Source organism: Panthera onca, chromosome B1 (genome assembly GCF_046562875.1).
Source record: "Panthera onca isolate mPanOnc1 chromosome B1, mPanOnc1 haplotype 2, whole genome shotgun sequence".
Classification (NCBI taxonomy): domain Eukaryota; kingdom Metazoa; phylum Chordata; class Mammalia; order Carnivora; family Felidae; genus Panthera; species Panthera onca.
Window position 1 is genome coordinate 117,332,466 of NC_138342.1, and position 16,973 is coordinate 117,349,438.

General features: G+C 35.3%; 1 protein-coding gene across 4 annotated transcripts in view; it reads right to left on the reverse strand.

Annotated features, from left to right (window-relative positions):
• SLC7A11 (solute carrier family 7 member 11) overlaps positions 1 to 16,973 on the reverse strand; it is a 131,952-nt gene that overhangs the window by 96,159 nt on the left and 18,820 nt on the right. For all 4 annotated transcript variants that reach the window (XR_013555138.2, XM_078445737.2, XM_060654176.3 and 1 more), the window contains exons 5-6: positions 14,558 to 14,657; positions 6,938 to 6,982 (exon numbers count right to left, since the gene is read on the reverse strand). Coding sequence is in view for 3 of the 4 variants with exons in the window: in XM_078445737.2 (XP_078301863.1) it covers positions 6,938 to 6,982; positions 14,558 to 14,657 (145 nt within the window). In the remaining variant the exon portion in view is untranslated. The remainder of the gene's footprint in view (positions 1 to 6,937; positions 6,983 to 14,557; positions 14,658 to 16,973) is intronic.

A 16,973-nucleotide genomic window follows, 5' to 3' on the forward strand; every position in this document is an offset into this window, starting at 1 on the left:
AGATGGCATTTGTGTATTACTTGCCGAACTCATTAACATTTTTGAATTTCACATATTTTATCCTCACAACCCCATGAGAACTTTAATATGGGGATTATCACCCTCTATTTAAAACTGGTAAACAAAGATTCAGAAGCAACGTGGAGGCCTGCCCAAGGTCAAACAGCTAGTTAAGAGGAGACAGTATTAGAATTTTGATTTTCTAAATGAGTACTCTTTTCAAAGACTCAGTAAGTAAATATTTCCACAGTTCATAAAAGTGAAGGAAATCTTTCTTTACTGGAAAGTCTCGACTTCATTTGACTCATTTTAGATGTTTACATTGGCAATACTGTTTTAGCTTGTGCCTATACAAATTCAAAAGTTGCTCATTTTCCTGAGTAGATCGATAAACTGAGTCAATGTTTGATAATGACTAGAACAAAATTAACAAAACCATTCTTGTGTTTGGCCAGTGCAGATATAATGGCCTGGATGCATACTGTCTCTGTGCCTAAGGAACAACACAGGGTATTCTATTTTTGTGAGGATCTTAAACAACGTTGTATCTGAATGAATGCCAAGCAGCAGGCCACAGACTAGATATTAGTGGTCTAAGAAGTTTTTCACCAAGTATCACCCAGAATGTAAAAGGTATTTATGAGCCACTTTATGGGTACAAACATTAATATTCAAATCCAGGCACAGAGAAAAGTAGCTGATTTCCATAAATGAGAATATGGATGAGGGGAGTCGCTAAAGTGTGAACTCAAAAACAGGAGACAATGTAATGACTGACGTTTACTTCTGATTGCAAAAGTAGTTCCTTTCAGATAAAAGGATTCTAACTCTGTAACCTTTGACTTAATGTCATTCAATTTCTCATCTGGGTTGTACCTATTACAGTCAAAACATTTGCCCTACTCTATTTATGCCACCCAACCAACATTCATCAAACCTTAAAATGGTCATAGAAATTAGCAGGTTCCTAATCAACATGTGAAAGTTAAAAATAATTGTAGCCCAGCTCAGGGAAGTTATAGTCAGTTTCTCATTTTATGTTATATGAATTACATCTGTTTAAAGATATTATAGAAGACATTCATGCATCTGGTGGAAAGCTAGATTACATAGTATTCAAGGTCCCCTCTAATTCTCAAATTCTTTGATTCTATTCATTATACCATTTGTGGTCTCTTATTTTGTAAATAATGAAAGGAAACAGAAACATAAAGTAAAATTAAGACAGCCGCTGTTATTGTACCTAAAACATGAGTTCATGATTCTAAACTCAAAATATAAGCTCCAATAAAATTCAAATTCAAATTTAGATACAAGTACTATGAAAGGATGTAAAACAATCAAAAGCATTGACCTTCAAATTTTTTGGCCACACAATGGGGTTAGCATCCTTAATAAAGACATATGTGAAACTGAGAAACGCAAGAATTTCAATCCTAGGGAATATCAACTACATGTCCCATCAGTGAGAAATTTTTAGACTGAGCAAAGGCAAGGAAGAGTAACTTGGTAACCTTGTTCTCTGAACATAGAACCATCTCTTCTCTGTGACGTCTGGCCAGATACCAACCAACTGCCTCAGTTGCTCAACCAGTATAATTGTACACATATTTTGAAATATATTGAAAAATGGATTCACAAAACTTTTTACATGTATTTCCAGAAGAAATGCACAAAACTGAATGAGCTTAACTTAGGTATCAATTATCAATGATTAAAGAGAAGCACTGTCACATATTAAGATAATTCTAACAATTCCTTATTGTTATTAATAAAGTGCTGCCTCATTTTGCCAAAGAAATCTTTGTTAAGTTGGGTATAAATTCAATTTATGTATTAACTCAATTAGCATAAAATGAATGAATCATTTTTGAGAGATTCCTCCAGCAAATACTTTTACAAATTAATTCTGCTTACTAGTCCAGATTTTTCTAAATGCCTTTATTTACAGTGAGGTAATTTTCTGGGAAATTAGTTTATATACCTTAAGAACATATATCACTTGAGTATTTGTAAAATAAACTCTAGAAATGGTCTAAGAATGCAGAGAACCTTGCTTTGTAATAAAAAATCATAACATTACTATAATCTACACATACACAGTCAAGACATTATATGCTATTTTCTAGCAACTGTTAGAAAGCTATAAAGCATATAAAGATGAAATTTGCCTCTAACAGAAAACTGCATCCTTAAAATGCCAAAAATGCAAAATAAAAGACCTCAAATCAACCTTTAATGTTTTGTCATGCAATTAGCTATAGCACATTGGGACAAGATTTTTAGATTGTTTTGCTTTGCCGTGTTTTTTTAATCAGGTTACCAGTTTTACATGTCCTATAAGCAATGGGCCTGATAAAACAGTATGATATTATTAATAAGTGCCTTTACACTGGCTTAATACAAGTCAATAGGAATAAAAACATATATACTAAGAATTTAGAATGGCAACATTTGAACTGAATATAAATTATGTGATTATTGACCATTTATGAATCAGTCTGATCAATTACACTGCCTTAAAGGTCTTTGGGCATTTTTCCCAAGCCAAGTTTCTCTTCCAAGTTATCGTTGGTACAAGGTGCAATGACTTTCAGGCATCAATTAATATAAATTGAAAGCAGGCAAAGTATTAATTAAACATGACACTCTGATTATTTAAACCTTCTATTAAAGTTGATTATTCAGACCATGCTGATAGCCTGTTCTTCAAAAATGACTGATGATATCAAGCTTTACTGACTTTCACCAAGTCTACTATTTCCAACTCTTCAAGACAGAAGGAATAAATGAAGTGAGAAGAACACTGGAACAAGTCTAATAGACAAACTGACTAATCTCAGACCCCCAAGGTCAAAGAAAAGCAATTCATTTCTTGGCTTTCATCAACACAAGACATGATTTATCAATTGAAGGGCAGGATTACAAACATTATACATCTCAATGATATGTTCTTTGCACTGTGTAACTTTGTGAACAATGATAGATTGCACTGTCACCACACAAATAATGTCATAAGGCAAAACTCATTATATTTGCAAATAAAAACACTGGTTTTTAAAAACAAATGTACACATTACCAATCATTACTACTACCCATTTCATTTCTTGGGGGGGGGGCATTTTAAATTTCAGAGATTCTTTGGGATTCTATCACCTTCATGATCCAAACTTTGGACATTCCAACTCCGCAAAATACTATTTTTACTCTTAGAGAGTCAGCCACCATGCTATAGATAATTTTTAAATGTAATATTTTTATATTATTACAAAAGTTTCAGTGATAATTACTGTCATTTTACATAAATATGTTAAATGCCTCTTAAAAGATTGCTACTCCCATAGATCCAAAGCCACTCTTAGAGAAGAAAACATTATAAAAGGACACCGGCAACATTTTTAACTTTATAAATGTAATCATATAGCAGGGATTTTGCCCCAATTTTTAGGATTAGTGCTTTAAAAGCTTTAAAGAGGAACTGAGACCTAACAGAAGAAAGAAGTCATGAGCTAGTTATTTTGATTCCATGAATCTCTCAGTTTACCTCTCACTTGTGATAACACTTAGGGAGCTGTCCTATAAGTCATTCTCATAATAGCAGTTCAGAAATGACTCCATAGAGTGATGTTAGGTAATCTGAAAAAATCGCCACTGAAATTAAAGTATATGTAAAGGGCAGTCCATTGTGATCATGAAACCTCATTCTACATTCTATATATTTTAAATCACATTGTTATTTTCAGTGATCTAAATTAATGATCACTTTTTCTATTAGGGCACAATTGTAGCAAAATTTTATTGCCTAGGTGGAGAAGGATAGTAAAAGGTGTTGTATGTTCAGCTGATGATTCATTTCACCAGCTGCCAGAAAGTTACACGTTGCAGCACACCTGGACACATGCACCCGTGACTGATTGGGAAACACATTTATCTTGGCATGTCACAAAGGAGATGGAATTCTAATTACTCTCCCTTGTAACTAAATACATTTTGGAGCTGTATCTACCTACAAAATAATACAAATTACACATCTGGATGAGGTTCACATAATTTTACCATCTGTTCTCTATGTTCAACCATAAATACTTCCCAAATCATTCCTTGTGTTTAAAAAATAAGATTTAGTTTTAAAAGACCTGGACTGATTGCCAACCTTATAGAGAAATGTTATTTTTTAAAATTAAGACACTGAATACGTTGCTTAAAAGCTTGAACTTCTTTGGTTTGATAAATACACAGTACAAATTTAATCTTTACTTTTCATTAAGGGGATTTTGTGGATTTCTCATATTCTGACTTTGAGAAAATAAATTTGTTAGCTAAATTTTACACAGAATCATTCAGACAAAAACTGAATATTTGAGTACCTTGTATAACAGAACAAAAAGGTACCAGAGGTTTCCTTCTTCACCTTAAGTATTAGCAATTATTAATTATCTCGATCCCAAATTCCACAGATTCTTACTTAATTTCTCCGGAGAAGTTCCTTAGTTTGAGACCTTAAAATATCAAATTAAAAGTATTCTAGGAATATTTAATGAAGTTGGCAAAATCATAATTTCCAGAAAATGAAAACATTTCATCTGGTATAACCAGTGATAATAATCAGTCTAAATCAGTTTTGATAGCTACTTTTAAATTATTATAAACGTCTTATTTTCTCTAAATATAAAATGTTATATGAAATCTGTACATAAGAATAGGAGAGATCATAAAACACATATTCAATTTCTTTGCTGAAAGTTTATAGAACAGGCTTCAACAGGTGTGAAATACTTTTCATTTTTCTTTCAAAAACACTGAAGAGAATTGGCTAGGATATTGTTGCTTAGGAAATACTCTTATGTGAGTAACATTTTATGTTGTTCTTACAATCAGGAAATATAATTATAGTAACAACAACCAATTATGTAGTGATTAAAAAGTACAGTCCCTAAACTAAGTACTTTATACGTATTAACTCATCGCCACAACCCAATGAGGTAAGCACTACAATTATTCTCACTTTTCGAGATGAGGAAACTTCTTTGCAACAACAAAAAACCACTGAATGCATACATCACTGTTCTTTAGTAGTTGTACATAATCACAGACATTATCAATGTGTGAAAATAAGACCCTTAAGAAAGAAAGAGAATCTTGAAAAGCATACTATTCTTGTAGAATACATCAGAAGTTCAGATCAGGGTAATTATGGCATAAATAGGTTTAAAATATATTCAATATACACAAGAGTAGTGTATACACAGCAAATAGACCTATATTTAAACCATTAAATACCATTAGAGGAGAACATGAGCTATCTCTATGCCGTCGATGTACCATACAATAAATGTTACATTATAGGTCACATCCACAAACCTACAGTTTGCCTTTTTTTTACATAAGAAATATTCTCTAATACTAGTTTTTAGTAACTAGACTCTTTAAAATGCCTTTAAACTTAAAAGACATAAACCATAGTAATCTCTTCTTTGCAATGGAACTCCAATAAATATTTTACGTATATAAAATCTAGTAAGAACAGCCTTTTCTCTGTGTTACCATTTACACACTTCTCAAAAATAGTAAAAACAGGGCAACCTATTTATCTGTGTCATCAATAGATTTAGAGCCAGAAAGTGGCTTATCATTTCAAAGGAATGCTAGAAGATACTAGTTCCCGGTAAATGCATGTACTGTACCACAATTCCAGTTCTAAATATGAAAGTACTATCATAAATTTCTCATATTTCTCAATAAAATAAACTTTTCACATGTTTAAATTACATATTGACTTGTGTAACGGTTGAATCAGATGGTATAAGACGTCATTTCAACCTTAGTTGCTGGTGTGCGTGTTCAAAATTCTGACGTGGTACTTCGCCAGATCTAACTGGCTTACCATCTCCTGATAGACAGACATAGTCCCAGGATTTCTCAGTCTACCTTAAAGTGAATGGTGAACACTTGAGCCTCGTCTCTGATGTCTAGGCAATTTTATACTGACTCATCTTTGTACATGTTTTGTTTCTCAGAAGTCTTTCTCCCTTTCCCCTTTCTCTCTCTCTCTCTCTCTCTCTCTCTCTCTCTCTCTCTCATTCTTTCCTGTTTTTTTTTCTCCCCTGAAAAATACCTGTTTATCATTTGAGACTCGGTATAGGAATATCCCCCTAGACAGAGTTAAGTGTTTCCTCCTTTACTCTCTGTCAGATGAGTAAATAATCTATGATGGCATCATACTATGTTACTTTCATTTGTTTACACATTTGACTAAGTGACTAGACCATAAAATCTTAAATATAAGTTTTATCGTCATGTAAGAAATTTCTACCACAATGGTTGAAATAGGGTAGGTGTAAAATCAATGTCAGATGAATTAAATTACTTTATAATTCTGTCCATATCTTACATTGTACTTCTTAAAATTTCCTTCTTCTGCCCATAGATTATGCTGTTTTGCTGTATAAAGTCAAGCGTTTGTATGCAAATCACAAAATTCATTTGTCTAAGTCCTGAATTAAAAATAATTCATCTTAGGAATATTATATAGATCATCATCAAATTACCTAATCACCAAAAGTATTACCTAGGAACAAAAAGCAAAAGCAATCATCTAGCTACTAAAATTTGTAAGTTCTTATAATATTCTACAGTCACTTCTAGGCTTTCATAACTAATTGTTCATTAACTGCATTATTCTCTTTAATAGAATAGTTATGAAAAAACTCACATGAATTATTAGAAATAATCCATTTTTGGAGCTCATGTCTTACAGAACATTTGTGGGCAGCTGACTTATCATACGTTAACATACGTAACATATGTAGACTTTTATGAAATTGGTTATCTAAAACATAACTATATGATAACTTTATATCTTCAGGTTATCAGATAATTTAGTGTTGAATGTGGAATATTCCTCATAAATATTTCAGAATAAATATGGCCACTTACTTCTCAGGATTTTCTACTTCTTCCGTAACAAAGTTGAGATAAAACCTAAAAAGATATAAATGAATTATAAATTACCAATATATTTTATGACTATAAACCAAAGTTTCAAGTTTTAAATATCTACAAACTCAGAATTATAAAAAATTATAAACAAATAATTATTGTGAGATGAAAATCTCCAATACTCAAAAGCCCCAACAAATCATTTTTCTATTAAGCCATATTTCTTATTTTTCTTATTTTTTTTATTTTTTGTTTTTTAAATGTTTATTTATTTTGAGAGAGAGAGAGAGCACGTGGGGGAGGGGCAGAGGGAGAAAAGGAAAGAGAATCCCAAACAGGCTCCACACTAAGCATGGAGTCTGACATAGGACTCAATCTCACGATCGTGAGATCATGACCTGAGTCAAAATCAAGAAGAATCAGGTGCTTAACCAACTGGGCCACCCAGGCTTCCCCAGTTATTTTTTATTTTTTAATATTTTTACAGAGGTATAACATATGAATATTTAAGTGCATAAATCTTAATCTATAATTTGGTGAATTTTTACATATTTATATACCCATGGAACCAACAAAAAGATCAAGAGATAAAACGTTCCTAGAACCCTAGAAGGTTTCCTTATCACCTTTTCTAGTCAATATCATCTCTTTCATTCTCTTGTAAAGGCAACCATTATTCTGACTTTTATCACCATTGCTAAGTTTTTTTGTTTCATCACACTAGACTAATATTTGCCTGTATAACTATTATACAATATTTATTATTTTGTGTCTGGCTTTTTTTTCCTGAGCTTTATTTTCATGAGCCTCACCCATGCTGTTGTATGTAACAATAATTCATTATTTTTACTGATGTGTTCTATTGTACTGTTACACTATACATTCTACTGTTGATGGTTTTGGATTACTTCCAATATATAGCTATTATGAATAGATACCATAAATATGCCTATGCATGTTCTTTTGGGGACCAGGCAATCATTTCTGTTTGGCAAATACTCAGAATATAATCACTGAGTCAACAAGTGGATGTGTGTTTAGAGTCAAACTATTTTTTTCCATTTTTGCATTCCCAGCAATATAGGAGAGTATCACGTGTCAGCCACTAGGGAAAACGAAGTGGAAAATCCACACTAATTCTCCTCAAGGACCTCATAGTATATACAGTGGAGCATAGACTTGTGCAATGTAGCATAGGAGCCAGTGCTGGAGTGTGCACAGGGTACCATGGGAGCCAGAGGCAAGGTCTAACCCAGACTGGCAAGTCAGGGAAGATTTTCTAGAGAAGCCATCACCCAAGTTGAGTCCTCAAAAATGCTTAACGTCTAGCCCTAGTGAAGTGGTGTAAGAACATTCCAGACTGAGTATAGCACACAAGCACAGGGGTGGAAGCCACAGTTTAGTATTTTGCAGCTCTAAAGTGTGTCAGGGGTAGTGAGAACAGACTTTAAGTACCAGATGGCCTTAGGCTTCAGGAATCCAGATTTTAGTAGTGGTGGCAGGTCAATCAAAGCTTATAGGACAATAGAAGTGTGACAATAGCATTTCTCAGTTTTAGAGTTCATGGCTTCATACTTGCACACAAGGGCAAGTAGGAACTGACAACGGGATCAAAGATAATAGATTCTTAATCTTCGCTTCTTCCTTTCAATTCACTGTTTTCTGGTATGTGCCTATCCAGATACCTCAAGTCACAAGACTATGAAGTTGCATTTTTAGACATACAGTCATTACACTATAAGTGGATAACTAAACAGCAGAACATTTTGGACACTTTTCCCAAGTCCTGAACGCTTTTCTGGGTCCCTTACATGACAAAAAGTATTCTAGGCACAAAATAGTTCACTTTCAAGTTTGATAGGATTACAAATATCCCCCTAAAGTTATGGCCCTAGAGAAAGAAATTCAGATTCCTTTCCTTGACTTTGTGACTCTACTCACCCCACCCAGAAATGTCTACCACCTTGCAACCTTGACTTCTTTTTCCAATCTAAAGGGATTGCTGGATACTCTTTTAAGCCCTTATAGTTCTTTTTCAAGGTTCTAAGATGTATGACCAAGGCAGACTCCATCCTCAAACAAGCATATGTAGATAATTTGATTGCGAAGATGGGAAAGCTAAGAGATCATAACGGGAGAGCTAAACATATGAAGACAAAGACATTTCTCTTCTTCATTTCATACATTTAGAGCATTTCCACAAAATAAAAAAAGTCATATTTTCAAAACACTTTTCTATTCTCTTACTCCATGGAAGATAAAATAGCTATTAATATAGGTACACAGAAGCTTGGGTCTATAAGTGTGAATTTTCTATAACCTAAAACCAAATGGCTAGAATATTAGCCCAACAGACTTTAATATCAAGTATGTCATAGCTTAAAACAAGAATGAGAAAACCTGTCTTATCCCATCTTTATAAAAACCCATCTAAATTCACAAGTAGAAAGTTGATGTTCATGGTTGTTAAACACTAGACAATAAGCTCCAAATGGAGTCACTTATGCTAAGCTCCACAACACCAAACCAAGGCAATTATAGTTTCAACTCTCCCAGTAACGGAACTTTAAACCAGCCACTCAGGAATCACTTGATTAGTACTAGTTAGGTAATCTGCCTGATAGATCTCTGCCATCGTTTAAATGAAAGTAACCTTGCAAAAACCAACTGCTTTTTTGCCTACACTAACTTCTTTGTTCCTGCTCCCTTCTGCCTATAAAAGTCTTGCATTTTGTACAGTTCCTCTGAGCTCCATTCTATCTGCTAGATTAAATGCTGCCTGATTCAAATTGATTTTTGCTCAAATAAAGTCTTAAAAATTTTAATACGCTTCAGTTTATCTTTTAACAAGGTGAAGACATCTAATATTTTAAGGACTGTGTCTTAAGTAGAAACATTTGAATAGCTGACAGAATAGTAGCAATAAAGGTGATCTAAAAAGTTAGCAGCCAAGGATATTTTTTAATGACTGGAGAGTAAGTTTCTAAAAATAGAGGCTGTAGTTATACCAGGAAGGCAAGTAACAATCAATACTTATATCTGGAATATGCACTCTGAGGGATTTCATGTGTTTGTTATAAGGCCAAAGCAATGGGAAATACAGGAAGAACATGCAGGGGAAAAAAAGAAAAAAAAATCCCCCCAAAATGAAACAAAACACACACACACACACACACACACACACACACACACACACACACAGAGAGAGAGAGAGAGAGAGAGAGAGAGAGAGAAAGAGAGGTTTCCAGGCTTCTCACGTCAAAAATATCCAGTTCCTTCTTAATAGTTGTTTTAGAAACTGGTGTTTTCCAACAATGTTTACAGCAAGAAAGGAAACATTTGTGGGGGGGGGGGGGGGAAGGCCACAATTTGAAATATTTGCCATAGCTCCAGAGAATAGAGAAAAGGAAAAGGCTGGGTGGGGGTGCAAAGGAGAAAGCTTCCTATTTTGGTCCAAACATTCACATCCTATGGGAAATACACCTTTATGCTCTCCTAGTTTCCAGCAATGAGTCCATAGCATTCTCCTTGCTGTACATCTCCTCAAGGCCTCTAGAGAATGTTCACAAGATCTATTGTTTCAGCTCTTCCATAATTGTATATAAAAAGCACCACAAAGCTGTGAATGCATCCCAGTACCCAACTATGTGAATTATTTTTAAAAAAAAGCTTATTCTTTAGATTAGATTTGACACAATGGTACAAAATAATCCCAGCAGGTGCTTTCGAAAGACTAAATCCACTAGAGGATAGGATTTAAAAGGGAGAAGAAAGACACCGGAAAACTTTCTATTACACAGTTTAAAAAAAATCCCACCAAGCAATATTTAGCTTTGGATCAGGATATGGGACTGAAATTGGTTGAGTTCCCTTGGGCCACAGGGAACACTGGCAGACCTATCTCTCTGAATGCAGACATTGGCAATGATATTAAAGTTGCTCTGACCCAACTCTGTGACCTGGCTGGGTTAATGATTTCTTTCCCCCTAATCATGTTTCTGTGAAGGAGTTTTCATCATTCTAAAAAGGTTCTGCACTCCTCATGGCCAAAAGCCTACTTTATTCAGACCCAAGGTTTGGCAGGATCTTTTTCCCATTCACCATGGAGGAGTTGAATTGCTAACAGAGCAAGGCCTCCTGGACAACAAAGGTCTTGCTGCTTTTACTTACACCCTAGGTGGTTGAGTTCTGATGACAGTGGCTGCTTCTGTCTGACTTATTTGCAATGCCCCCCACACTTTTTGTTTGCATCAAACGTTGTCACAGCAGCAGCACAGAGAGCAGAGGCTCATTTACAGTGCCTCATTTATAATTCCACCACCTAGTCTTGTAATTATACCGTGAAAGACAGACAGAGGTCAGAGAGGCAGGATCACATTTGGGAAGGGAATAAATACCCCTCTCTGTGAACTCTTTTAGTCTCCATCTTGTTCCATTTACAGCCAGATATTAACTTTTCCTCTGGAACTCCAAACCGACAGAACTGTTTCTTCTAAACACAGTTTCCTTTTTCTAAAACTGATGGCCATAGATTAACAACCAGATTATATCTGCCTATCCACAAAGCAGCATTCAGGTAGCATAAAAACCTTGTTATAGAAATACAGTTACTTATCTGTCTCTCCACAAACCACTTGTATCAGATAACATTCCATTTAAAATCCTGGCCTTAATTTCTAGTACTAGAATTGATCCCTTAAGAATATGAGAAAATCAACAGTTTTCTGTTCTTTAAAATAGGGAGTGGATATGAGGATTATATGTGTAAAAGTATAAACAAAAGTTCACGTAAACCCCACTTTCCCTGTAAACGGAAATTGAAATAAACTTCTAGGCCCAAGATAGGGCACTCAGTCCCCAAACACCAACTCTGGGATCTATCTTTATTTCCTTGTTCCTTATTCATTTTCTATCTTTCTCTTTCTTGTTCCTTATTCTTTGAAACAATTCTAAGAATTCTAATTAATTCTAATTTAAGCCCATCCTATAAAAGTTCCCTGTCTTCCATCCCATTTTGCACTTCTCTGGACTCTTGAAAGTGGAGACTGCCCACTTCATGCATTGCTAAAGAAAGTTGATCCGTATCACCTAAATTGCTTTCTTAAATCCTTTTAACGAGAGGCACATGTGGGGTTCAGCACCAATCAAACAAAATATTCAGATAATAAGATAATTCAAGATGAAAAGAGTGAGAGAAATGGAGAAATCGATCAGCTCTCAAAAGCCTACAGAAGTGGAAAAGGTTTGCTCTACATGAAGCAGGCGACCCGAATATTTGGTGCTGGTAGTGGGAGAGTGAGTTGGGTAGAAGAGTATTTTAAGATTCCGTGGGAACAGATGCATGGTAGTCACAGGCAAAAGAAACTTCATTCAATAGAATTAATCAAATCTCCCTTGTGACTATCTCCACATTCCACATTCCTGAGTGAATATTGCTGGGCTCCCAACACTTGGCTCTAGCTGAAAGCTTCTATCACTTCCCCACTTCACTCTGGTCTCCGGGTGCCCTTCCCAGTAGCTTGGCTGCTGCCCCAGGGCACCAGAGCTTTGATCCAAGCTGAATGGCCATAGAATAGTTGATTCTGCTACGAACCCTGTGATCACAACTCTGTTCTCTCTGCCCAGCATCACATTATGCTTTGGACAAAAATAAAAAGATTTCAAATATACTGTGTGATTCAAGATTAACACACACAATGGCTATAAGAATATTTCTTGAATATACAAATATTTTACACTATACTCCTTAGAGCTACAATCTTTGAATGTCTTTCAAAAGCTAGGTTAAAGTTTTTTTTTAAGTTCCTGTACCCTCCCGATTTTCCTCTAATGCTGTATTTTCATAATTCATTGAGATTTATATGGTAAACATTCCATTTATTTTGAAATACATCTTTATATTCCATGCACTAGCTGGAAGGTACAAATCTAAAAAGTAAAGGAATGAAAGTACATTTTATTTGCATTTGTAATGCAGTTAACATAATTTTTGAGCTAGTGTGGTTTCCTGATACTATTTTTATGTTTACAGAACACTCTCATAGCTAAAATTGTACAACTATTAGCTCCAAAAATAATAATAATAAAGAGATTTTGCCACTATTTATGCCAAAACTGTGAAATTTAATTTTACTGCAAAGATTTTGATGCTTAAGCAATACTTTGCTACCTGGTGGGCTTTCTCGTAATAGTCACTTCAACTGAATCTTACATCGATAAAATTTAATTAGAGAAAAATCCCATTCTTATCCATGAGTATTGTTATTCAAGTTATTGAATAAAGTAAGGCATAAATTAGAAACAAAGTTCTAATGCTTCAACCAGAATGGTTATCACAGTTGGAAAGCACAAAGGCAATGTACCCATGGCAGAGTGATTTTCATCATTTTTGCTGCATACTTTATTTTTCAAATGTGGAGGAAATTTTAAGGAATTTGTAAGAACCAGTAAAATGTAGATTATCTAGTATGCCTAATTTCATTATCTTAGTTTTCCTACCCTGCCTTTAGAGTATCATTTTACCTCCTGGGTACATCTTACTTATTTCTATATCTGAATTATTTCATTCTCATGGGAAAGCAGAGAAAAATCAATTAATCACTATTCACAAACAACCTTGGAGCTTCAGCTGAAAGGCCTTTTGACAAGCAAAGAACTCATCTTTAATTTCCCGTGGCACTGTTATGTCCTCACTGATACAGACTTCTAAGTGATTTGTATTGGTTCTTAATGTCAGCAAGCCCTCTTGCTCATAGACCCCAGCAGTTAAAACCGGAAATAGATAAGACCATTTAACTCATGCTCTAACTAAAACCTATTGTGCTTATTTCTTATCGCACTTTCTTGAGGCATTGACAAAGACATTTTGCAATGACCAGAATGTTCTAACCACCAGACCAGAAAAGCCCTGATAGCAACGGAATGCCTAGAAGACCACACCCCACACATCCCAGTCCCTACCCATGATCATGGACTGAAAACATACCCACTGTCCGCTCTTTTGCACAGATGCTCCAACCTCTCCCTATAAAATTCTAGGTGTCCTTCTTATCGGTGGAGAGGTGGATTGTTAACGCTTGAGCTTGTCACCTCCCCCCGCTGCCAGCACCCAAAACAAATTTCTCTCTTCCTCTTTTCCAAACCCTCATTGCATTTGGCTTCTCTTGTGACACGTTTATCCAAGTTTGTTCGGCAACAGTGTTGGCAAGCTCAGCCCAGGAGGTGTACTTTCAATTTGTCCAGCCCCCTCAGGAGTCACCAGGATGGAGCAGTTGGTCCTGGCAACATGAACCAGGGTTCACCCATTTGTTTCCTGACTTAATGGCTGTGATAGATCTTTCAGTAACATTAAGGCCCACATTTATTTGTTTTTTTACAACACCAGGCTAAATCTAATAGTCACCTTGACTGAAAAACTCAGTTATGTTTACGTTAAGTCATATGCACAGTAATTGCCCTGGTGGAGGGAGCCACACCATCTTTCTCACTTTAAGAAAAAGTAGATTGTGCTGGATTGTGGTTATTCACACTGTCTAGCACCTTGCTTGGCACTTAGCCAAACTACTTGAAGGAATTAATGAACCATACAAACCACCAGATCTAGAGATATCAACTTACCAGCCAGCGTATGCATACATCCCATAATAAAAAGCCAGTGGCAACCCCATGATACTTGCATCTCTTCCTGAAAAGGCATCTTGAAAGTGTTGTGTTTGCCCTGCGATGAGAATAGAAAGATTTTAGGACTTTTCAAAGAATAAGCCATAAACATGGGGAAAGAAATGGGAGGGTTGGGGATGAACTATGCTGTTCCAGGTCCAGATTTCTCACTCCCTGCTCATTGCCAGATTTATCTATTAATACTTTATCTGTTCTAGAGAAGGAGGCCCAAAAGTATATGGATCACCACTAACACTAACTACTTCACATTTCTTTTCTAATAAAATTATAGCAAAGAGGAAAATAGCATTTAAAAACCATTTCCTTGTTTGAGTGTGCCTCTGCTCTTTTAGAGTTTTTTTTTTTTTTTTTTTTTTTAATTTTTTTTTTTTCAACGTTTATTTTATTTTTTTGGGACAGAGAGAGACAGAGCATGAACGGGGGAGGGACAGAGAGAGAGGGAGACGCAGAATCGGAAACAGGCTCCAGGCTCTGAGCCATCAGCCCAGAGCCTGACGCGGGGCTCGAACTCACGGACCGTGAGATCGTGACCTGGCTGAAGTCGGACGCTTAACCGACTGCGCCACCCAGGCGCCCCGCTCTTTTAGAGTTTGAGCATGAAAGAAGACTAAAGAATACTCTGTAAGCTATAGTTCATAGGAGTGTAGTAGAATTCTTTTAAATGAAGATAATGTAAAGCTTGTGTTGGGAAGCTAGAATTTCCTCTGCCCTTCCATATCCTTCTAGCTGGACTAACACTTAAACTGACATGAGGCAGATTAACAGGAGAAAATCAAATTTAGTAAACGTACATATGGGAACCTCCACAGACATGGAGATTCCAAAGACAGTGAGACAGTATGACACTTAGATGAGCTAAGAAGAGGGGTAGCATTCTGAGGATACAAAGGGGAGAAAGACATTTGTAGGAAGGTAAAAGGAGATGTTTGGAAAACAAAAGTTGCCCTGTTATGCAGATGAGTATCTTAAGTAAAAAAGAATCTCTGTTAATAGCTCTCTTCCTGGTATAAGCAGGATGGAGTAAAAAGTTTTTCCTGAACCTACTGTGTTTGGATTGTTCTTAACTCAAAATAATGTTCATGCCAAAGTGTCTCATCTTGCTGGCAGACTGCTCTGTCTTCTATACTTGGAAAGAAATATCGACAGGTCTACTCTCAACGAGGAGGTAGCAAAAAACCCCAAGAACCACCTTCTCATATCATTTAACTTTCTTTCTTCTTTCTGTTTTCAACCTGTAATCTATTAGGCATCCACCATTGTTGGTAAACCCTGTGGACCCAATCTGGCCTTTCAAAGCTTCCGTGTTAAATAAAATTTTATTGGAGCACAGCTAGGCCTACTTGTTTGTGTATTAGGATTGATATTACCAGTCTATGGCTGATTTCACCCTGCAACAACAGAATTGGGTAGTCGTGACAGAGACTGTATAGCATGTAAAGTTGAAAATATTTACTGTCTGGCCTTTATGGAGAAAGTCCACTAATACTACGTCTTAGAGAATGACGTAATTTCCTTTTACAAACACTGAAAAGGAATTATACTAAATTTTAAAATGGATAGATTTTAACAAATTATGCATCAACATGTGGATTGAATGCTTTAATTCTTAACATTTTTCCCTACTTCATGAATGATACTGGGCCTTTTTCGTGTGTATCTTTGGATAACTACCAAGAAAAACCCTACCAAAATTCAGATTTATTCAGCCAATATTCAAAGTTAAATACAAAAAAAGTCTCTTTCCTAAAGAAAATAGCAAATGAGATCACCCAGAGGGGAAATGTGACTTTGTTTCAAAATTGGTCTTCACTTAAGTAAATAAAAGGAGGATGGAAGTTGGATGATGTATGTGATTACGACCCTCTCTCTTCATTCAAATCTCAATTCTTACCTGGGTTGCCCAGACAACAATATATATTAATATAATAAGTATGAGTTTTGAGACGAAAAACGAAGAAAGTTGAATTGTGTGCTAAATAATTTTTCCCTCAAAGTGTCCAGTTCCAAAATATAGTTCATTAAAAAAAAAAAAATGACACAGTGAATTTAGAAATGCCTCATAGAAGGGAAATATAAATACTGGGGCTCAGATAAAAATATCTATTGAATATTCTTTTATCATGACCTATTGTCTCCTTGGCCAAAAGAGATAATATTCTAAGAGTACAGTACTGAATAATCAAGAAGAGAAACTAAACTTTGTTAAAGACCAGGTCCTAAAGCATAAATCCTAAAAAGTGTCATTTTTAAAATATTACAAAAGACAGGCTTTTCTAAACTTCAGGAATATTTTGGCCGTATAACAGAGGTCTCAGGAATATGAAAATCCTAATATTCAAAGGAAAGTTTACCA